The sequence below is a fragment of the Oncorhynchus mykiss genome, chromosome 17 (assembly GCF_013265735.2).
Source record: "Oncorhynchus mykiss isolate Arlee chromosome 17, USDA_OmykA_1.1, whole genome shotgun sequence".
NCBI classification, from domain to species: domain Eukaryota; kingdom Metazoa; phylum Chordata; class Actinopteri; order Salmoniformes; family Salmonidae; genus Oncorhynchus; species Oncorhynchus mykiss.
This window is the reverse complement of record NC_048581.1, coordinates 10,011,855-10,036,152: the sequence shown is the minus strand read 5'-3', so window position 1 is coordinate 10,036,152 and position 24,298 is coordinate 10,011,855. Positions and strand designations below refer to the sequence as shown.

At 46.0% G+C, this 24,298-nt stretch overlaps 2 protein-coding genes across 3 annotated transcripts in view; one reads left to right on the top strand and one right to left on the bottom strand.

Moving 5' to 3' along the window:
- Nucleotides 1-3,308, top strand: part of LOC110485398 (heme-binding protein 1) — an 8,683-nt gene extending 5,375 nt beyond the window's left edge. The window contains exons 6-7 of the mRNA XM_036948921.1: nucleotides 633-796; nucleotides 1,167-3,308. Coding sequence (XP_036804816.1) covers nucleotides 633-796; nucleotides 1,167-1,635 — 633 coding nt within the window. The 3' untranslated portion in view covers nucleotides 1,636-3,308. The remainder of the gene's footprint in view (nucleotides 1-632; nucleotides 797-1,166) is intronic.
- Nucleotides 3,309-4,189: 881 nt separating this feature from the next.
- Nucleotides 4,190-23,658, bottom strand: LOC118940260 (keratin, type I cytoskeletal 9-like). 2 transcript variants are annotated; one of them, XM_036948898.1, is made up of 9 exons: nucleotides 22,919-23,658; nucleotides 20,734-20,816; nucleotides 17,049-17,205; nucleotides 16,799-16,960; nucleotides 16,513-16,638; nucleotides 16,128-16,271; nucleotides 13,441-13,591; nucleotides 6,397-8,328; nucleotides 4,190-4,643 (listed from the first exon to the last, which is right to left on the bottom strand). In XM_036948898.1, the coding sequence occupies exons 1-9, from the start codon at nucleotides 23,399-23,401 to the stop codon at nucleotides 4,603-4,605; spliced, it is 3,279 nt and encodes a 1,092-aa protein (XP_036804793.1). In that variant the 5' UTR covers nucleotides 23,402-23,658; the 3' UTR covers nucleotides 4,190-4,602. The 2 variants fall into 2 exon arrangements, with proteins under 2 accessions (XP_036804793.1, XP_036804792.1); XM_036948897.1 differs by lacking the exon at nucleotides 4,190-4,643 and having other exon boundaries at nucleotides 5,806-8,328.
- Between the last annotated feature and the right edge of the window lie 640 nt (nucleotides 23,659-24,298).

Genomic DNA, 24,298 nt, shown 5'->3' with positions numbered 1-24,298 from the left:
TTTGAACCCAGGAACTAGGCGTTCCTCGCGTTACACTACGCAGGTACACAGTGATGTTCTCAACAGATGATGAATCAAGATGTTCTCTTCTGCTGTACAGTAGACAGCTATGGAGCTGGGGCCGGTCTGCATCTATTATCTATATATGTGTGGGGATAATGCTGTATGATCTATATATCTGTGGGGATAATGTGGTATGATCTATATATATGTGGGGATAATGCTGTATGATCTATATATCTGTGGGGATAATGCCGTATGATCTATATATCTGTGGGGATAATGCTGTATGATCTATATATCTGTGGGGATAATGCTGTATGATCTATATATCTGTGGGGATATTGTTCTATGATCTATATATCTGTGGGGATAATGACCTACGATCTATATATTTGTGGGGATATTGGGGATATTGTTCCATGATCTATATATCTGTGGGGATAATGCTTGATTATCTACATATCTGTGGGGATAATGCTCTATGGTTCTGGAGTTATTTCTATCAGAGGGGATAATGACTTGAATTCTAAGGAATTGTGTCATGTCATTATGTCTGTGAACTAATCCAGGCTGGATGTTATCAGTGATGTTATAATGTGTTATTGTTGTTGGGATGTCTCTCTCTCCAGCTCTACTTTACTGAGATGCCCTCTATGGATGTGTACGTGCGTAGCTACGGAGGCTGGATGTTGTCAGTGACCTCCAGGCTTCACGCTCACCTACTGACCAAGGAGCTGGCCAGGGTCCAGGCTGACTACAACCACACCTACCACTACGGAGTGGGTTACGACAGGTAGGCCTGGACACACACACATATGCACACACACGTTTTTGCTAAACTAATCTCAGATACACACACACACTATGATCTCATAAATACACCTACACACCTCTCTCTCTCTCTCTCTCTTAGTATTGATTCTGTCCTGTGTTTCTGTCTCTCTCTCTATCTACCTCACTTCCTTTATGAACACCCTCTCTTTCTCTCTCTCTGTCTCTCTGTCTGTCTCTCTGTCTCTCTGTTTCTCTGTTTCTCTGTTTCTCTCTCTCTCCCTCTCTCTCTGTCTCTCCCTCTTTCTCTCTCTCTCTCTCCCTCTGTCTCTCTCTCTCTCTCTGTCTCTCTCTCTGTCTCTCTATTGATTATTTCCTGTGTTTCTCTCCAGTCCTCTGAAGCTGCTGAACAGACACAATGAGGTGTGGTACGTAGCTGAGGGAGAGGCTGTCTGCTCTGACCCCCAGGAACCAACCCCACCACACACACCTACCCCCACACACACATCCAACGCCACACCCAATGCCACACACACACCCAACGCCACACACACATCCATCACCTCACACACACCCAACGCCACACACACACCCAACACCTCACACACACCCAATGCCACACACATCCCCTCCAGCACCATCTCTGACTCCCCCTCAGATCTCCCAGCCAACCGGCCACCCACCCCCTCCCAGGACCCCAAGGTGACCCCCTCTCAGGGCCCGGTGGTCGGGGAGACCCCCTCGGCCAACAGCTCTGACCCCCAGACGGACGGCCCCTGGAACAACACTGTGGAGGCCTCCCTGGAGGACACCCCCTCTGATAACGCTGTCGCCGACCCCGCTGACCTCAACCTGGCCTAGTTATGGAATACTATACATGACCCTGAACAGTAGAGGGGTACGGAGGGCTGCTGTGGTGAGAGAGCTCCTTCAGTTAGATGTCCATTTGGAATTGGGCCCTTGTCTCAGTATTTACTGTAATACACCACCGCCCCCTACTGGTGTCATATGGTTACTACACATATTAGCTTTCTTCACCTGCCGCTCACCTGTTATCCATGTTACCACACTGATCTGTTATCCATGTTACCACACTGATCTGTTATCCATGTTACCACACTGATCTGTTATCCATGTTACCACACTGATCTGTTATCCATGTTACCACACTGATCTGTTATCCATGTTACCACACTGATCTGTTATCCATGTTACCACACTGATCTGTTATCCATGTTACCACACTGATCTGTTATCCATGTTACCACACTGATCTGTTATCCATGTTACCACACTGATCTGTTATCCATGTTACCACACTGATCTGTTATCCATGTTACCACACTGATCTGTTATCCATGTTACCACACAGATCTGTTATCCATGTTACCACACTGACCAATGGCATCGCTGTAGATCTAACCCTGGCCAATGGCAGCGCTGTAGATCTAACCCTGACCAATGGCAGCGCAGTAGATCTAACCGTGGCCAATGGCAGCGCTGTAGATCTAACCCTGGCCAATGGCAGCGCTGTAGATCTAACCCTGGCCAATGGCAGCGCTGTAGATCTAACCATGGCCAATGGCAGCGCTGTAGATCTAACCTTGGCCAATGGCAGCGCTGTAGATCTAACCCTGGCCAATGGCAGCGCTGTAGATCTAACCCTGGCCAATGGCAGCGCTGTAGATCTAACCCTGGCCAATAGCTGCGCTGTAGATCTAACCCTGGCCAATGGCAGCGCTGTAGATCTAACTGTGGCCAATAGCTGCGCTGTAGATCTAACCCTGGTCAATGGCAGCGCTGTAGATCTAACCCTGGCCAATAGCTGCGCTGTAGATCTAACCCTGGCCAATGGCAGCGCTGTAGATCTAACACTGGCCAATGGCAGCGCTGTAGATCTAACACTGGCCAATGGCAGCGCTGTAGATCTAACCCTGGCCAATGGCAGCGCTGTAGATCTAACACTGGCCAATGGCAGCGCTGTAGATCTAACACTGGCCAATGGCAGCGCTGTAGATCTAACCCTGGCCAATGGCAGCGGTGTAGATCTAACCCTGACCAATGGCAGCGCTGTAGATCTAACCCTGGCCAATAGCTGCGCTGTAGATCTAACCCTGACCATTGGCAGCGGTGTAGCAGTGTGGTAACTTTATTCTCCTTTAACATTATTCATTGTTTACAGATAAACAGTTTTATTTCTGTCACACTGACTAGAAGGTTCTCCACTCGTTGTCGTCTCCGTTGTGTATTTATTTGTCATTATTTATACATGTATTTTCTGTCGTTTGCGAGCAGCTTTTACATTCAGCTTGATATCAGTCGGTAGTGTATAATTGCTCACCATGTTGTCTGTATGACACTATGGTGTGTGCGAAAATGCTTAACTTGTATCATTAGTCAAATAGTCGAAATGTAACAATTTAAAAGTGATAGACTGATGTTTCATCTGTAGATGTACCCGAGAGGGTTTCTGTTAGTCTGGTTGTCATATCTGTCAAGTCTTGAGGATGGCGCAATAAAACCACTAAAACAAACATACTGAGTCATAGAATTATCGCTGTGTGGATTTGGACTTCACTAAACCAGAGTTCATACATTTATGTCCTCAACACCCTTTGAATGGAGATTGGTGTTTCTTCCAGGACTGGGTTTAATCTGTGTCTGGGACACCAGTTTCTAAATGTAAAGTCACAGATCCAGCCTGCATCACATCCGGCTGTGATTGGGAGTCCCGTAGGGCGGAGCACAATTGGCCCAGCGTCGTTCGGTTTTGGCCGGGGGTAGGCCGTCATTGTGAATAAGAATGAGTTCTTTAACTGACTTGCCTAGTTAAATAAAAAATAAAAGATCAGGAGGGAGCATGTAGTCTGAGGTCAGTTGATGTTCATTCAACCACATTTAGACTCAAGTGACCCTAGTCAGGATTAAACCTGCTCCTGGATTCATCTCATCTGTGAAAACAGCCCACAAAAACTAGTTTCTCGGCCCCAGATTACATCTCTTCTCCTGGGCCCTGGTATTCATGAAGGTTGTCAGAGTGCTGATCTAGGATCAGGTTCCCCTGCCCATTGAATCCCATTCATTCTAATCTAAAAGACAACATGTATCATAGATCATAATCCTTTAAAAAAATATATATTTATTTAACCTTTATTTAACTGGGCAAGTCAGTTAAGAACAAATTCTTATTTTCAATGACGGCCTAGGAACAGTGGGTTAACTGGTCTAGGAACAGTGGGTTAACTGGTCTAGGAACAGTGGGTTAACTGCCTGTTCAGGGGCAGAACGACAGATTTGTACCTTGTCAGCTCAGGGGTTTGAACTTGCAACCTTCCGGTTACTGGTCCAACGCTTTGATTTAACACACGATCAATGCAGCGTCATCTTTAATAATGAAACACAAAGAAAAACAACATCTCATTGTAGGGTCAGGTTTTTATTATAAATGGAAACGTCAAATGTAATTTAAATTAAACAGAAGAGAGAGAAGTGACACGTCATGATGTTCAGGTCAGAATGTGGACTGTGTGTTAGTAGTAGAGAGAGGCTACACGTCATGATGTTCAGGTCAGAATGTGGACTGTGTGTTAGTAGTAGAGAGAGGCTACACGTCATGATGTTCAGGTCAGAATGTGAGCTGTGTGTTAGTAGTAGAGAGAGGCTACGTGTGTGTGTGTGTGTGTGTGTGTGTGTGTGTGTGTGTGTGTGTGTGTGTGTGTGTGTGTGTGTGTGTGTGTGTGTGTGTGTGTGTTGTGTGTGTGTGTGTGTGTGTGTAGGGGGTTCCGTGGTCCTGGAGAGTGTTGTGACGTGAATCAGAGAAGGGAATCACTATATGGGAACTATGGTAATATCACCAGTAGAGACTTTACCTGGAAGAGAGAGAGAGATGGAGAGAGAGACATTGAGTAGCAAAATCTTTTTTTTCAATGTTGTAATATCTCTATCCTCACCTTCCATGGTGGAGCTGGTCTAGTTATTATATCTCTATGTTCACCTTCCATGGTGGCGCTGGTCTAGTTATTATATCTCTATGTTAACCTTCCATGGTGGAGCTGGTCTAGTTATTATATCTCTATGTTCACCTTCCATGGTGGCGCTGGTCTAGTTATTATATCTCTATGTTAACCTTCCATGGTGGAGCTGGTCTAGTTATTATATCTCTATGTTCACCTTCCATGGTGGCGCTGGTCTAGTTATTATATCTCTATGTTAACCTTCCATGTTGGAGCTGGTCTAGTTATTATATCTCTATGTTCACCTTCCATGGTGGAGCTGGTCTAGTTATTATATCTCTATGTTAACCCTCCATGGTGAAGCTGGTCTAGTTATTATATCTCTATGTTCACCTTCCATGGTGGCGCTGGTCTAGTTATTATATCTCTATGTTAACCTTCCATGGTGGAGCTGGTCTAGTTATTATATCTCTATGTTCACCTTCCATGGTGGCGCTGGTCTAGTTATTATATCTCTATGTTAACCTTCCATGGTGGAGCTGGTCTAGTTATTATATCTCTATGTTCACCTTCCATGGTGGAGCTGGTCTAGTTATTATATCTCTATGTTAACCCTCCATGGTGAAGCTGGTCTAGTTATTATATCTCTATGTTCACCTTCCATGGTGGCGCTGGTCTAGTTATTATATCTCTATGTTAACCTTCCATGGTGGAGCTGGTCTAGTTATTATATCTCTATGTTCACCTTCCATGGTGGAGTTGGTCTAGTTATTATATCTCTATGTTAACCTTCCATGGTGGAGCTGGTCTAGTTATTATATCTCTATGTTAACCTTCCATGGTGGAGCTGGTCTAGTTATTATATCTCTATGTTCACCTTCCATGGTGGCGCTGGTCTAGTTATTATATCTCTATGTTAACCTTCCATGGTGGAGCTGGTCTAGTTATTATATCTCTATGTTCACCTTCCATGGTGGCGCTGGTCTAGTTATTATATCTCTATGTTAACCTTCCATGTTGGAGCTGGTCTAGTTATTATATCTCTATGTTCACCTTCCATGGTGGAGCTGGTCTAGTTATTATATCTCTATGTTAACCCTCCATGGTGAAGCTGGTCTAGTTATTATATCTCTATGTTCACCTTCCATGGTGGCGCTGGTCTAGTTATTATATCTCTATGTTAACCTTCCATGGTGGAGCTGGTCTAGTTATTATATCTCTATGTTCACCTTCCATGGTGGCGCTGGTCTAGTTATTATATCTCTATGTTAACCTTCCATGGTGGAGCTGGTCTAGTTATTATATCTCTATGTTCACCTTCCATGGTGGAGCTGGTCTAGTTATTATATCTCTATGTTAACCCTCCATGGTGAAGCTGGTCTAGTTATTATATCTCTATGTTCACCTTCCATGGTGGCGCTGGTCTAGTTATTATATCTCTATGTTAACCTTCCATGGTGGAGCTGGTCTAGTTATTATATCTCTATGTTCACCTTCCATGGTGGAGTTGGTCTAGTTATTATATCTCTATGTTAACCTTCCATGGTGGAGCTGGTCTAGTTATTATATCTCTATGTTAACCTTCCATGGTGGAGCTGGTCTAGTTATTATATCTCTATGTTCACCTTCCATGGTGGAGCTGGTCTAGTTATTATATCTCTATGTTCACCTTCCATGGTGGAGCTGGTCAACACGCTGGTGGAAGACGAGTTGCTACCGGACACGGTCATGCCCCCGCCCGATGACACCATCGCAGCACCTCCTGATGACACCGTGGCTGGGCCCACGCTGGAAACCATCGCGGCTCCTCCAGATGACATCAGAGCTGGTCCCCCACCGGACACCATTGCGACGCCTCCTGATGACATCAGAGCTGGTCCCCCACCGGACACTATCGCGACGCCTCCTGATGACATCAGAGCTGGTCCCCCACCGGACACCATTGTGACGCCTCCTGATGACATCAGAGCTGGTCCCCCACCTGCTGATGGCGCCGTGCCTCCTGCTGATGGCGCCGTGCCTCCTGCTGATGGGGCCGTGCCTCCTGCTGATGGGGCCGTGCCTCCTGCTGATGGGGCCGTGCCTCCTGCTGATGGGGCCGTGCCTCCCGCTGATGGGGCCGTGCCTCCCAATGGCGCCGTGCCGCCTCCTGATGGCGCCGTGCCTCCTGCTGATGGCGCTGTGCCGTCTGCTGCTGGCGCCGTGCCGCCTGCTGCTGGCGCCGTGCCGCCTGCTGATGGCACCGTGCCTCCTGCTGATGGCGCCGTGCCTCCTGCTGATGGAGCCGTGCCTCCTGCTGATGGCGCCGTGCCTCCTCCTGATGGCGCCGTGCCTCCTGCTGATGGCGCCGTGCCTCCTCCTGATGGCGCCGTGCCTCCTCCTGATGGGGCCGTGCCTCCTGCTGATGGGGCCGTGCCTCCTCCTGATGGGGCCGTGCCTCCTGCTGATGGGGCCGTGCCGCTTGCTGATGGCGCCGTGCCTCCTGCTGATGGGGCCGTGCCGCTTGCTGATGGCGCCGTGCCTCCTGCTGATGGCGCCGTGCCTCCTGCTGATGGCGCCGTGCCTCCCGATGGCGCCGTGCCGCCTCCCGATGGCGCCGTGCCGCCTCCTGATGGCGCCGTGCCGCCTCCTGATGGCGCCGTGCCGCCTGCTGCTGGCGCCGTGCCGCCTCCTGATGGCGCCGTGCCTCCTGCTGATGGCGCCGTGCCGCCTGCTGCTGGCGCCGTGCCGCCTCCTGATGGCACCGTGCCTCCTGCTGATGGCGCCGTGCCGCCTGCTGATGGCGCCGTGCCTCCTGCTGATGGCGCCGTGCCTCCTGCTGATGGGGCCGTGCCTCCTGCTGATGGGGCCGTGCCTCCTACTGATGGCGCCGTGCCTCCTGCTGATGGGGCCGTGCCTCCTGCGGGTGGGGCCGTGCTGCTTGCTGATGGCGCCGTGCCTCCTGCTGATGGCGCCGTGCCTCCTGCTGATGGCGCCGTGCCTCCTGCTGATGGCGCCGTGCCTCCTGCTGATGGCGCCGTGCCGCTTGCTGATGGCGCCGTGCCTCCTGCTGATGGCGCCGTGCCTCCTGCTGATGGGGCCGTGCCGCTTGCTGATGGCGTCGTGCCGCCTCCTGATGGGGCCGTGCCTCCTGCTGATGGCGCCGTGCCTCCCGATGGCGTCGTGCCTCCTGCTGATGGCGCCGTGCCGCCTGCTGCTGGCACCGTGCCGCCTGCTGATGGCGCCGTGCCTCCTCTTGATGGCGCCGTGCCTCCTCCTGATGGCGCCGTGCCTCCTCCTGATGGCGCCGTGCCTCCTCCTGATGGCGCCGTGCCTCCTCCTGATGGGGCCGTGCCTCCTGCTGATGGCGCCGTGCCTCCTCCTGATGGCGCCGTGGCTGATCCGCTGCCAGACACCATTGCGGGGCTTCCTGATGACAGCATGGCTGGTCCCCTGACGGACACCATCGCGGCACCTCCTGATGACAGCATGGCTGCCCCGCCCCCAGAACTGCTGGAGGTGGAGCTAGTGGAATGCATCAACATGGAGCTTCCTCCCGTCCCCACTCCTCCTCCCGAGGATTTCACCTCCAACACAGTGGTCCTGGTCACAACAGCCTTACCTGAGTACATAGACAAACCTGTTAATAAGACCTTTAAAACACCTACATATAAAACAATAGTCCACCCCAGTAGAGTCATATTACCCATAAACACATCTACATATAAAACAATAGTCCTCCCCAGTAGAGTCATATTACCCATAAACACATCTACATATAAAACAATAGTCCTCCCCAGTAGAGTCATATTACCCATAAACACATCTACATATAAAACAATAGTCCTCCCCAGTAGAGTCATATTACCCATAAACACATCTACATATAAAACAATAGTCCTCCCCAGTAGAGTCATATTACCCATAAACACACCTACATATAAAACAATAGTCCTCCCCAGTAGAGTCATATTACCCATAAACACATCTACATATAAAACAATAGTCCTCCCCAGTAGAGTCATATTACCCATAAACACATCTACATATAAAACAATAGTCCTCCCCAGTAGAGTCATATTACCCATAAACACATCTACATATAAAACAATAGTCCTCCCCAGTAGAGTCATATTACCCATAAACACATCTACATATAAAACAATAGTCCTCCCCAGTAGAGTCATATTACCCATAAACACACCTACATATAAAACAATAGTCCTCCCCAGTGGATCAGTCATATTACCCATAAACACATCTACATATAAAACAATAGTCCTCCCCAGTAGAGTCATATTACCCATAAACACATCTACATATAAAACAATAGTCCTCCCCAGTAGAGTCATATTACCCATAAACACATCTACATATAAAACAATAGTCCTCCCCAGTAGAGTCATATTACCCATAAACACACCTACATATAAAACAATAGTCCTCCCCAGTAGAGTCATATTACCCATAAACACATCTACATATAAAACAATAGTCCTCCCCAGTAGAGTCATATTACCCATAAACACATCTACATATAAAACAATAGTCCTCCCCAGTAGAGTCATATTACCCATAAACACATCTACATATAAAACAATAGTCCTCCCCAGTAGAGTCATATTACCCATAAACACATCTACATATAAAACAATAGTCCTCCCCAGTAGAGTCATATTACCCATAAACACATCTACATATAAAACAATAGTCCACCCCAGTAGAGTCATATTACCCATAAACACATCTACATATAAAACAATAGTCCTCCCCAGTAGAGTCATATTACCCATAAACACATCTACATATAAAACAATAGTCCTCCCCAGTAGAGTCATATTACCCATAAACACACCTACATATAAAACAATAGTCCTCCCCAGTAGAGTCATATTACCCATAAACACATCTACATATAAAACAATAGTCCACCCCAGTAGAGTCATATTACCCATAAACACATCTACATATAAAACAATAGTCCTCCCCAGTAGATCAGTCATATTACCCATAAACACACCTACATATAAAACAATAGTCCTCCCCAGTAGAGTCATATTACCCATAAACACATCTACATATAAAACAATAGTCCTCCCCAGTAGAGTCATATTACCCATAAACACATCTACATATAAAACAATAGTCCACCCCAGTAGAGTCATATTACCCATAAACACATCTACATATAAAACAATAGTCCTCCCCAGTAGAGTCATATTACCCATAAACACATCTACATATAAAACAATAGTCCTCCCCAGTAGAGTCATATTACCCATAAAAACAACAGAACTGGTTCCAATGATTTTTCATGCCATTAATATTTCACGTCGTGAATTGCACAAACATTTCAAACGAAGCGTGTATTTGGTGTAGGTTTACTGGGCATTCGGAAAGTATTCAGACCCCTTCCTTTTTGCCACGCTTTGTCACGTTACAGCCTAGTTCTAAAATGGATTAAATAAATGTTTTTCCTCAATCTACCCCCAATACCCCATAATGACAAAGCAACAACTGTGCAAATGTATTAAACATTTAAAAACAGAAATACCTTATTAACATGAGTATTCAGACCCTTTGCTATGAGACTCAAAATTGAGTTCAGGTGCATCCTGTTTGCATTGATCATCCTTGAGACAACAACTTGACTGGAGTCCACCTGTGGTAAATTCAATTGATTGGACATGATTGGGAAAGGCACACACCTGTCTATATAAGGTCCCACAGTCGACAGTGCATGTCAGAGCAAACACCATGCCATGAGGTCAAAGGAATTGTCTGTAGAGCTCCGAGACAGGATTGTGTTGGGGCACAGATCTGGGGAAGGGTACCAAAACATTTCAGCAGCATTGAAGGTCCCCAAGAACACAGTGGCCTCCATCATTCTTAAATGGAAGAAGTTTGGAACCACCAAGACTCTTCCTAGAGCTGGTCGCCCTGCCAAACTGAGCAATCGGGGGAGAAGGGCCTTGGAGGTGGAGGTGACCAAGAACCTGATCGTCAATCTGACAGAGCTCCAGAGTTCCTCTGTGGAAAACCTTCCAGAAGGACAACCATCTCTGCAGCACTACACCAATCAGGCCTTTATGATAGAGTGGCCAGACAGAAGCCACTCCTTAGTAAAAGTCACATGACAGCCCGCTTGGATTTTTCCAAGAGGCAACTAAAGGACTCTCAGAACATTCTCTGGTCGGATGAAACCAAAATTGAACTCTTTGGCCTGAATGCCAAGTGTCACGTCTGGAGGAAACCTGGCACTATCCCTACGGTGAAGCATGGTGGTGGCAGCATCATGCTGTGGGGATGTTTTTCAGCGACCGGGACTGGGAGACTAGTCAGGATCGAGGGAAAGATGAACGGAGCAAAGTACAGAGAGACCCTTGATGAAAACCTGCTCCAGAGCGCTCAGTACCCTAAGCAACGACACTTAGCACACAGCCAATAAACTCCCCAAATACAGGTGTGCCAAGCTTGTAGCATCATATCCAAGAAGACTCTAGGCTGTAATCTCTGCCCAAGGTGCTTCAACAAAGTACTGAGTAAAGGGTCTGAATATTTACGTGAATGTGATGTTTCCATTTTATATATTTTTGCTACAATAATTGTCATTATGGGGTATTGTGATGTCATTATGGGGTATTGTGATGTCATTATGGGGTATTGTGATGTCATTATGGGGTATTGTGATGTCATTATGGGTTATTGTATGTATATTGATGAGGGAAAAAACTATTTAATCAATTTTAAGAATTAGGCTGTAACGTAACAAAATCTGGAAAAAAGTCAAGGGGTCTAAATACTTTCTGAATGCACTGTACCTTGGCGTGATGTTTTAACAGCCGTGTAATTCTCTCGAACAGTGTGAGTTTTACCAATATATCCACCTAAATTTCCTCCAAAAAAATGGACATGCTAATTGTTGACAAACGTTACCTTGTCCGGCGGGAGAGATTTGCGCGGTTATCAACACATCACACCAGTGTAAGCCTACACCAGACACAGACCAGGTTATCACCATGTCACACCAGTGTAAGCCTACACCAGACACAGACCAGGTTATCAACAAGTCACACCAGTGTAAGCCTACACCAGACACAGACCAGGTTATCAACAAGTCACACCAGTGTAAGCCTACACCAGACACAGACCAGGTTATCACCATGTCACACCAGTGTAAGCCTACACCAGACACAGACCAGGTTATCAACAAGTCACACCAGTGTAAGCCTACACCAGACACAGACCAGGTTATCACCTCGTCACACCAGTGTAAGCCTACACCAGACACAGACCAGGTTATCAACAAGTCACACCAGTGTAAGCCTACACCAGACACAGACCAGGTTATCAACAAGTCACACCAGTGTAAGCCTACACCAGACACAGACCAGGTTATCACCATGTCACACCAGTGTAAGCCTACACCAGACACAGACCAGGTTATCAACAAGTCACACCAGTGTAAGCCTACACCAGACACAGACCAGGTTATCAACAAGTCACACCAGTGTAAGCCTACACCAGACACAGACCAGGTTATCAACACGTCACACCAGTGTAAGCCTACACCAGACACAGACCAGGTTATCAACACGTCACACCAGTGTAAGCCTACACCAGACACAGACCAGGTTATCAACAAGTCACACCAGTGTAAGCCTACACCAGACACAGACCAGGTTATCAACAAGTCACACCAGTGTAAGCCTACACCAGACACAGACCAGGTTATCACCATGTCACACCAGTGTAAGCCTACACCAGACACAGACCAGGTTATCAACAAGTCACACCAGTGTAAGCCTACACCAGACACAGACCAGGTTATCAACACGTCACACCAGTGTAAGCCTACACCAGACACAGACCAGGTTATCAACATGTCACACCAGTGTAAGCCTACACCAGACACAGACCAGGTTATCAACACATCACACCAGTGTAAGCCTACACCAGACACAGACCAGGTTATCACCACGTCACACCAGTGTAAGCCTACACCAGACACAGACCAGGTTATCAACACATCACACCAGTGTAAGCCTACACCAGACACAGACCAGGTTATCAACACATCACACCAGTGTAAGCCTACACCAGACACAGACCAGGTTATCAACACATCACACCAGTGTAAGCCTACACCAGACACAGACCAGGTTATCAACACATCACACCAGTGTAAGCCTACACCAGACACAGACCAGGTTATCAACACATCACACCAGTGTAAGCCTACACCAGACACAGACCAGGTTATCAACAAGTCACACCAGTGTAAGCCTACACCAGACACAGACCAGGTTATCAACACATCACACCAGTGTAAGCCTACACCAGACACAGACCAGGTTATCAACAAGTCACACCAGTGTAAGCCTATACCAGACACAGACCAGGTTATCACCATGTCACACCAGTGTAAGCCTACACCAGACACAGACCAGGTTATCACCAGACACAGACCAGGTTATCAACACATCACACCAGTGTAAGCCTACACCAGACACAGACCTTGAATAAAAGTAGTTCCAAAATCCCAGATGGAAAAATGAATTGTGAAAAAAACGATTGGAACCATTTCTGGGTTTTATGACTCATACTGTAGGACTCAATACTTGATAACTTTGAACTTCAAATGTTTTCTTTGTGTATTTTTATATTTTACAGACTCTTGAAAGATCAGCCTTTCATGCATGGGCTGAGAGATATCCTAACTAACAAGTTTTACCTGCCGACCTCCCGGCCCCTCCAGAGACCACCATGCCCCCTCCCAGGTCAGCCCCTCCAGGGACCATGCCCCCTCCCAGGCCGGCTCCCTCCAGCAGATGCTTATACTGCTGGATCTCCATCTCTAGACGACTCTTGATGTTCAGAAGGATCTGGGAGAGCGAGCGAGAGAGGGGGAGGTAGAGAGCGAGAGAGGGGGAGGTAGAGAGAGAGAAAGAGAAAGACAGAGGGGGAGAGTAGGTAGAGAGGGTGGTAAAGAGAGAGGGGGTAGAGCGAGAGGAGGGAGAGAGAGTGGTAGAGAGAGGGGGGGAGAGGGTGGTAAAGAGAGAGGGGGTAGAGAGAGAGGAGGGAGAGAGGGTGGTAGAGAGAGGGGGGAGAGGGTGGTAGAGAGAGGGGGGGAGAGGGTGGTAGAGAGAGGGGGGGGGGGAGGGTGGTAAAGAGAGAGGGGGTAGAGAGAGAGGAGGGAGAGGGTGGTATAGAGAGACGGGAGGGAGAGGGTGATAGAGAGAGAGGGGAGTGGGAGAGAGGGAGAGAAGTGGAGAGGTAATTTATGATTGAGCCGGCATTCACAGCGCTTACCATGAATGCGATATCCATGCTGGAGAAATTACGTATTGTTAGCTCCTCTGTAACGCTCCTCTCTAACGCTCCTCTGTAACGCTCCTCTGTAACGCTCCTCTGTAACGCTGCTCTGTAACGCTGCTCTGTAACGCTCCTCTGTAACGCTCCTCTCTAAGGCTCCTCTGTAACGCTCCTCTCTAACGCTCCTCTCTAAGGCTCCTCTGTAACGCTCCTCTCTAACGCTCCTCTGTAACGCTCCTCTGTAACGCTCCTCTGTAACGCTCCTCTGTAACGCTCCTCTCTAACGCTCCTCTGTAACGCTCCTCTCTAAGGCTCCTCTGTAACGCTCCTCTGTAACGCTCCTCTGTAACGCTCCTCTCTAACGCTCCTCTGTAACGCTCCTCTGTAACGCTCCTCTGTAACGCTCCTCTGTAACGCTCCTCTCTAACGCTCCTCTGTAACGCTCCTCTCTAAGGCTCCTCTGTAACGCTCCTCTCTAACGCTCCTCTCTAACGCTCCTCTCTAACGCTCCTCTGTAACGCTCCTCTCTAACGCTCCTCTGTAACGCTCCTCTGTAACGCTCCTCTCTAAGGCTCCTCTCTAAGGCTCCTCTGTAACGCTCCTCTCTAACGCTCCTCTCTAAGGCTCCTCTGTAACGCTCCTCTCTAAGGCTCCTCTGTAACGCTCCTCTGTAACGCTCCTCTGTAACGCTCCTCTGTAACGCTCCTCTCTAACGCTCCTCTGTAACGCTCCTCTCTAAGGCTCCTCTGTAACGCTCCTCTCTAAGGCTCCTCTGTAACGCTCCTCTCTAACGCTCCTCTCTAAGGCTCCTCTGTAACGCTCCTCTCTAAGGCTCCTCTGTAACGCTCCTCTCTAAGGCTCCTCTGTAACGCTCCTCTGTAACGCTCCTCTCTAACGCTCCTCTGTAACGCTCCTCTCTAAGGCTCCTCTGTAACGCTCCTCTCTAAGGCTCCTCTGTAACGCTCCTCTCTAAGGCTCCTCTGTAACGCTCCTCTCTAACGCTCCTCTCTAAGGCTCCTCTGTAACGCGCCTCTGTAACGCTCCTCTGTAACGCTCCTCTCTAAGGCTCCTCTGTAACGCTCCTCTGTAACGCTCCTCTCTAACGCTCCTCTGTAACGCTCCTCTCTAAGGCTCCTCTGTAACGCTCCTCTCTAAGGCTCCTCTGTAACGCTCCTCTCTAACGCTCCTCTGTAACGCTCCTCTCTAACGCTCCTCTGTAACGCTCCTCTCTAACGCTCCTCTCTAACGCTCCTCTGTAACGCTCCTCTCTAACGCTCCTCTGTAACGCTCCTCTCTAACGCTCCTCTGTAACGCTCCTCTCTAAGGCTCCTCTGTAACGCTCCTCTCTAACGCTCCTCTCTAAGGCTCCTCTGTAACGCTCCTCTCTAAGGCTCCTCTGTAACGCTCCTCTCTAAGGCTCCTCTGTAACGCTCCTCTGTAACGCTCCTCTCTAACGCTCCTCTGTAACGCTCCTCTCTAAGGCGCCTCTGTAACGCTCCTCTCTAAGGCTCCTCTGTAACGCTCCTCTCTAAGGCTCCTCTGTAACGCTCCTCTCTAACGCTCCTCTCTAAGGCTCCTCTGTAACGCTGCTCTGTAACGCTCCTCTGTAACGCTCCTCTGTAACGCTCCTCTGTAACGCTCCTCTGTAACGCTCCTCTGTATCGCTCCTCTGTAACGCTCCTCTGTAACGCTCCTCTCTAACGCTCCTCTGTAACGCTCCTCTGTAACGCTGCTCTGTAACGCTCCTCTCTAAGGCTCCTCTGTAACGCTCCTCTCTAAGGCTCCTCTGTAACGCTCCTCTCTAAGGCTCCTCTGTAACGCTCCTCTGTAACGCTCCTCTGTAACGCTCCTCTGTAACGCTCCTCTGTAACGCTCCTCTGTAACGCTCCTCTGTAACGCTCCTCTCTAACGCTCCTCTGTAACGCTCCTCTCTAACGCTCCTCTGTAACGCTCCTCTGTAACGCTCCTCTGTAACGCTCCTCTGTAACGCTCCTCTCTAACGCTCCTCTGTAACGCTGCTCTGTAACGCTGCTCTGTAACACACCTTGGATTGAATCCCTAATCAGTGTTTGTGAGTGATTCCGTATAGAGGTATGGTGACTGTACCTGGTAGTCCTGGCTCTGCTCAGTGGTGCTGGCCCTTATGGAGGTCAGTTCTCCCTCCAGGCCCATCACCTTGCCACTATACCCAGACAGACGTTGCTGGAACTGGGACTGAACCTCCAACAGCCTGGCCTCTAGGTTCGCCATCTGGAGGAGGGCCGGGTGGGGGACAAACACAGAGAGAGAGACACGAAGGTAACACACACACAGGCGCACACACACACACACACAGAAGACACATGACAAGGATTAGAAATGGGGACATTTGGGGAGTATAGTGAGTGAGTGGGCATGGTACCCACCCCACCCCATACATAGTCCTTGGTATTCCATCTGTAGGGTTTCTCTAGTGTGTGTGTGTGTGTGTGTGTGTGTGTGTGTGACCCACCCCCATACGTAGTCCCTGGTATTCCATCTGTAGGGTCTGGTAGCGGTTCCGTAACTCTGTCATCTCCGACGTGGTCGTCGTGGTCGTCTCCATCACCACCGCCGACTCTGCCTGCTTCATCTCCACCTGACACACACAGAGAGAGACACAAGTCACACACACAGAGAGAGAGACATGTCACACACACACAGAGAGAGAGACATGTCACACACACACACACTCAGCACCTCTGATACATATTTTAATGTTGGCCTGTGGTAGTGCCTGCGTTGGCGTGGTAACAGACCTGTTTCATGTACCAGGCCTCGGCCTGTCTGCGGTTTTTCTCCACGGCCGCCTCGTACTCCGACCTGACTTCAGCCAGCATCAGAGACAGGTCCTGGCTCTTAGTAGCCTGGACATCCACGTTCACCTGGCCCGTCATCCCCCCACGCATGGACAACAGCTCCTAGAGAGGTCACATTTTTAGGGGTCAGAGGGTGAGAGAGACCGAGAGAAACACAGCGGGAGAGAGCGAGAGACAGGCGTGCCCTCACCTCTTCATGGCTCTTCGCCATGGAGACCCGTTCGTTCTCGTACCCCTGCAGGTCCTGCATCGTGGCTGTGATGTTCATCTCAAACTCCCGCTGCAGGTTCCTCAGACCTCCGATGTCCCCCTCCACACACTGGCGCAAAGACAGCTCATTCTCCCACCTGGCAGAAATAAAATGAACAGAGATGACACCACATTAACAGGCCCAGAGAGATGAGTGACAGATCCGTTAGCTCTTTGGGGTTTTAGGCTGGGTATCTGTCAAGCCCGTTTTGTGACACCTGCTGATGCAAAAAGGGCTTTAACTCTACAGGATCGATGGGTCCCCCGAGGGACGATTGAGTTAACATAGGCTAATGTGATTAGCATGAGGTTGTAAGTAACAAAAACATATCCCAGGACATAGACATATCTGATATGGGTAGAAAGCTTACATTCTTGTTAATCTAACTGCACTGTCCAATTTACAGTAGCTATTGCAGTGAAAGAATACCATGCTATTGTTTGAGGAGAGTGCACAGTTATGAACTTGAAAATGTGTTAATAAACCAATTAGGCACATTTGGGCAGTCTTGATACAACATTTTGAACAGATATGCAATGGTTCAGTCTAAACCATTGTGCACGCACTGCTGCCATCTACTGGCCAAAATCTAAATTGCGCCTGGGCTGGAATAATACATTATGGCCTTTCTCTTGCATTTAAAAGATGATGCTACAAAACAAATACAAACAACGCCTGTTTTTTTCTTTGTATTATCTTTGACCAGATCTAATGAGTTATATTCTCCTACATTAATTTAACATTTCCACAAACTTCAAAGTGTTTCCTTTCAAATGTTATCAAGAATATGCATATCCTTGCTTCAGGGCCTGAGCTACCGGCAGTTAGATTTGGGTATGTCATTTTAGGCGAAAATTGAAAAAAGGGGTGGATCCTTAGGAGGTTGTTTATTAAGAAAGGACTGTGATTGATTAACTGCAAGATAAGGCCCAATACTACTAGTTCATAGCCTACACGCTACACACAGTGAGCATTTCAACCATAGAAACAGAATCATTGTAGTTCTATTATTTCAACACGGGTCAGGTGAACTCGATAACTGCCATGGTTTTGTTGTAAGAAATGTATGTTTTGTCTGAGAGTGATAGATAATGAAGAAAATCAGTGGGGTTACAACTACAAGCAAAGACCCTATAGAAGAAGCCTATGATAACGGTGAGCATTTAATCTCCCGAACCAAAGCTGTTAGCCTGGGCACCTGTCTGTCAGTGCTGTCGTTCCACTCCTTGCCACTCCCTGTTTGGAATGTGACACGGAGTGGAATGTTAGCACAGACAGACTGGTACCAAGCTAACAGCTGTGTCTTCTAACTCACGTCCTTGCCATTTCCTGACGACTAATTGTCCAATAGACTTGGTCTGTAGGAGAAGATGAGGATTAAGTAATGAATAGTGTTGTTTGGACTATCTATAGGCTACAACTGATTGAATTATTTTCTTTACCGGTATCTACTTCATTGAGACATAGTGTACATATTGTTGTGTATATATTGTTGATTAATTATATAGGTAACAACTGGTATCTACTTCATTGAGACATAGTGTACATATTGCTGTGTATATATTGTTGATTAATTATATAGGTAACAACTGGTATCTACTTCATTGAGACATAGTGTACATATTGCTGTGTATATATTGTTGATTAATTATATAGGTAACAACTGGTAACTACTTCATTGAGACATAGTGTACATATTGCTGTGTATATATTGTTGATTAATTATATAGGTAACAACTGGTATCTACTTAAATGAGACATAGTGTACATATTGCTGTGTATATATTGTTGATTAATTATATAGGTAACAACTGGTAACTACTTCATTGAGACATAGTGTACATATTGCTGTGTATAAATTGTTGATTAATTATATAGGTAACAACGGGTAACTACTTCATTGAGACATAGTGTACATATTGCTGTGTATATATTGTTGATTAATTATATAGGTAACAACTGGTATCTACTTAAATGAGACATAGTGTACATATTGCTGTGTATAAATTGTTGATTAATTATATAGGTAACAACGGGTAACTACTTCATTGAGACATAGTGTACATATTGCTGTGTATATATTGTTGATTAATTATATAGGTAACAACTGGTATCTACTTCATTGAGACATAGTGTACATATTGCTGTGTATATATTGTTGATTAATTATATAGGTAACAACTGGTATCTACTTCATTGAGACATAGTGTACATATTGCTGTGTATATATTGTTGATTAATTATATAGGTAACAACTGGTATCTACTTCATTGAGACATAGTGTACATCTTGCTGTGTATATATTGTTGATTAATTATATAGGTAACAACTGGTATCTACTTAAATGAGACATAGTGTACATATTGCTGTGTATATATTGTTGATTAATTATATAGGTAACAACTGGTATCTACTTCATTGAGACATAGTGTACATATTGCTGTGTATATATTGTTGATTAATTATATAGGTAACAACTGGTATCTACTTAATTGAGACATAGTGTACATATTGCTGTGTATATATTGTTGATTAATTATATAGGTAACAACTGGTATCTACTTAAATGAGACATAGTGTACATATTGCTGTGTATATATTGTTGATTAATTATATAGGTAACAACTGGTATCTACTTCATTGAGACATAGTGTACATCTTGCTGTGTATATATTGTTGATTAATTATATAGGTAACAACTGGTATCTACTTAAATGAGACATAGTGTACATATTGCTGTGTATATATTGTTGATTAATTATATAGGTAACAACTGGTATCTACTTCATTGAGACATAGTGTACATATTGCTGTGTATATATTGTTGATTAATTATATAGGTAACAACTGGTATCTACTTAATTGAGACATAGTGTACATATTGCTGTGTATATATTGTTGATTAATTATATAGGTAACAACTGGTATCTACTTAAATGAGACATAGTGTACATATTGCTGTGTATATATTGTTGATTAATTATATAGGTAACAACTGGTATCTACTTAAATGAGACATAGTATACATATTGCTGTGTATATATTGTTGATTAATTATATAGGTAACAACTGGTATCTACTTAAATGAGACATAGTGTACATATTGCTGTGTATATATTGTTGATTAATTATATAGGTAACAACTGGTAACTACTTCATTGAGACATAGTGTACATATTGCTGTGTATATATTGTTGATTAATTATATAGGTAACAACTGGTAACTACTTCATTGAGACAGTGTATATATTGTTGTGTATATATTGTTGATTAATTATATAGGTAACAACTGGTATCTACTTCATTGAGACATAGTGTACATATTGCTGTGTATATATTGTTGATTAATTATATAGGTAACAACTGGTATCTACTTCATTGAGACAGTGTATATATTGTTGATTAACTATATAGGTAACAACTGTGTGAGAGTGGTGCATAAAGAACCATTATCCTCCAGGACATAAAACCTGTTTCACTGTTCAGGATATGTCCACTACGTATCACTGAGACACCTTAATGAAGAAAATAATTCAATCAAGTTTGCATGACAATCTACTCAGAATGTTGCCAAGGACAATAAACTATTCATCCATCCATCCAATCACTCATCCATCCATCCTACTTGACTCTGAAGTCGTCAGCAGTCAGCTTGGCGTTGTCGATCTCCACAGCAATCTGAGTGTTCTGTATCAGGAAACCCATGAGCTGCAGACAGAGACAGGAGTCAGACACTGTGTGTGTGTGTGTGTGTGTGTGTGTGTGTGTGTGTGTGTGTGTGTGTGTGTGTGTGTGTGTGTGTGTGTGTGTGTGTGTGTGTGTGTGTCCGTCCCAGTCCCACAAGCCATTTGACAAATGATGATGCTTTTCAAAAATATCATATAATTTTTTTGAGAAATTATTTCCAAAGAAGTTTTTTAGGGCATGTAGTAAGATATTCAAATGATCTACTCAATAACATACCCATAATGCACTCAACAACATACCCCATAACGCACTCAACAACATACCCCATAACGCACTCAACAACATACCCCATAACGCACTCAACAACGTACCCCATAACGCACTCAACAACGTACCCCATAACGCACTCAACAACGTACCCCATAACGCACTCAACAACGTACCCCATAATGCACTCAACAACGTACCCCATAATGCACTCAACAACGTACCCCATAATGAGCTCAACAACGTACCCCATAATGCACTCAACAACGTACCCCATAATGCACTCAACAACGTACCCCATAATGAGCTCAACAACGTACCCCATAATGCACTCAACAACGTACCCCATAATGCACTCAACAACGTACCCCATAATGCACTCAACAACGTACCCCATAATGCACTCAACAACGTACCCCATAATGCACTCAACAACGTACCCCATAATGCACTCAACAACGTACCCAATAATGAGCTCAATAACATACCCAATAATGTATTCAATAAAGTACCTCATAATGTTCTCAATAACCATAATGCACTCAATAACGTACTCAATGATATACCCCATAATGCACTCAATAACATGCCCCATAATGCACTCAATAAAATACCTCATAATATACCCAATAACCATAATGCACTCAACAACATACCCCATAATGCACTCAACAACATACCCCATAATTCACTCAGTAACATACCCCATAATTCACTCAGTAACATACCCCATAATTCACTCAGTAACATACCCCATAATTCACTCAGTAACATACCCCATAATGCACTCAACAACATACCCCATAATGCACTCAACAACGTACCCCATAATGCACTCAACAACTTACCCCATAATGTACTCAGCAACATATCCCATAATGTACTCAATAACATACCCCATAATGCACTCAACAACATATCCCATAATGCACTCAACAACATATCCCATAATGCACTCAACAACATACCCCATAATGCACTCAACAACATACCCCATAATGCACTCAACAACATATCCCATAATGCACTCAACAACATATCCCATAATGCACTCAACAACATACCCCATAATGCACTCAACAACATACACCATAATGCACTCAATAAAGTACCTCATAATGTATTCAATAACCATAATGTACTCAATAACCATAATGCATTCAATGACATACCTCATAATGCACTCAACAACATACCCAATAATGTACTCAATAAAGTACCTCATAATGTATTCAATAACCATAATGCACTCAATAACATACCCCATAATGCACTCAATAACATACCCCATAATGCACTCAATAATACCCTATAATGTGCTCAATAATATACCCCATAATGCACTCAATAATATACCCCATAATGCACTCAACAACATACCCCATAATGCACTCAACGACATACCCCATTATGCTTTCCACGACATACCCCATAATGCACTCAACGACATACCCCATAATGCACTCAACGACATACCCCATAATGCACTCAACGACATACCGCATAATGCACTCAACGACATACCCCATAATGCACTCAACGACATACCCCATAATGCACTCAACGACATATGACTATAGCAAATATAGATAAGGTAATCTACAATACTGGATATTATTTTAACAAAAACATCGCAAGACGTTTAGCAGTAGGCTCCCACTGGGCACATACTGTATGTCAATTCAATGTCTGTCCCACATTGGTTCAACGTAATATAATTGAAATGATGTGGGAACAACGTTGATTGAACCAGTGTGTCTCCCGTGGGATAGTTATTGTGCGCTTTTACGCACAACTTTTACAATTGGCAAGCTCGCTCAGGGAGAGAGACGGAGAGAGATAGTTTTAACGCCTACCTGCTCCATGAGTGGTTTGAGTGTTGCGTCGTAGATGGTCAGGTCGTGCGCCTCCACCTTGTTGAAGGTGAAGGTCTTCAGCTTCTCCTCCAGCTGGTGGTTGGTGGCCTCCAGCTGGCGAACCTTCTCCATGTAGGTTGCCAGGCGGTCGTTCAGGTTGTGCATGTGCTGCTTCTCGTTACCGGCGAACCCGAGGGACGTGTCCTCAACACCTCCACCGTACCCGAAACCTCCTCCTCCACCGCCTCCACCACCACCGAACATCCCGCTGCCACTGCCACCGGTGCTCATCCCACTCCCCAGACCTGCCATGTGGCTGGAGGATGACATCCTGAACCCTCCTCCTCCACCGTCTCCAAAGCCCATTCTGCTCCCGAAGCTGGAGCGCATTGACGAACCCCCGGCGGAGGACAATGCCATCTTCCGGCTCCCGAACCCGGAGAAAGAGTTGGCGGAGAACCGCTGCTTCCCGGACAGACTCATCGATCACGATTACAACAATGACTATGGCCTAGCTGAGAGAAAGAGACTGCCTATCTTTCAGTCTTCTGTCCTCTACCGCTACTGCTGCTTGTGCTGCTGCTGAGGTGGCGAGGGTCTGAAGCGGCTGAGAGAGCCTGTGACCGCGGCTACTGTCACCGAGCGTCAAGTGTTAATATCCTGAGTATTAAGTGATGGATATATATATAGAGCGGCACTGGCTCGCTCTCCACGCCCCGGTAAAGCGCAATTGGCCACTGTTAGCCGAACCCCCCAGCCCCAGGCCAATGTTCCTTGATCTTTTGGGTGGAGCTGAAGGTACGGTGAGGTGAACTGTTTATTAATGTGACTGTCACGTGGCTAAGGGCGTGGCACTGCACACAGGACTCTGTGTAAAAGAAGTGCACTATGCAGTGATGTAAAGTACTTCATTAAGTAAAAAATCACTACTTACAATTGGGTACTCTAACCACCACTGGAAAGTAGTGCAGGGAATAGGGTGCCATTAGGGATGTACATTAGGGTAAAGTAGTGCACTATGTAGGGAATAGGGTGCCATTAGGGTAAAGTAGTGCACTATGTAGGGAATAGGGGGCCATTGGAGATGTACATTAGGGTAAAGTAGTGCACTATGTAGGGAATAGGGGGCCATTAGGGGTGTACATTAGGGTAAAGTAGTGCACTACGTAGGGAATAGGGGGCCATTAGGGTAAAGTAGTGCACTATGTAGGGAATAGGGGGCCATTAGGGATGTACATTAGGGTAAAGTAGTGCACTATGTAGGGAATAGGGGGCCATTAGGGTAAAGTAGTGCACTACGTAGGGAATAGGGTGCCATTAGGGTAAAGTAGTGCACTATGTAGGGAATAGGGGGCCATTAGAGATGTACATTAGGGTAAA

What these genes read in the sequence shown, in the direction of transcription:
- LOC118940260 (XM_036948897.1), bottom strand. Translation starts at nt 23,401, where the DNA reads ATGAGTCTGTCCGGGAAGCAGCGGTTCTCCGCCAACTCTTTCTCCGGG. An exon ending in ACCAGGGACTACGTATGGGG is followed by an intron (nt 16,272 to 16,512) that starts GTGGGTCACACA and finishes GCCCTCCTCCAG; the next exon opens with ATGGCGAACCTAGAGGCCAG. An exon ending in AGCAGAGCCAGGACTACCAG is followed by an intron (nt 13,592 to 16,127) that starts GTACAGTCACCA and finishes TCGCTCTCCCAG; the next exon opens with ATCCTTCTGAACATCAAGAG.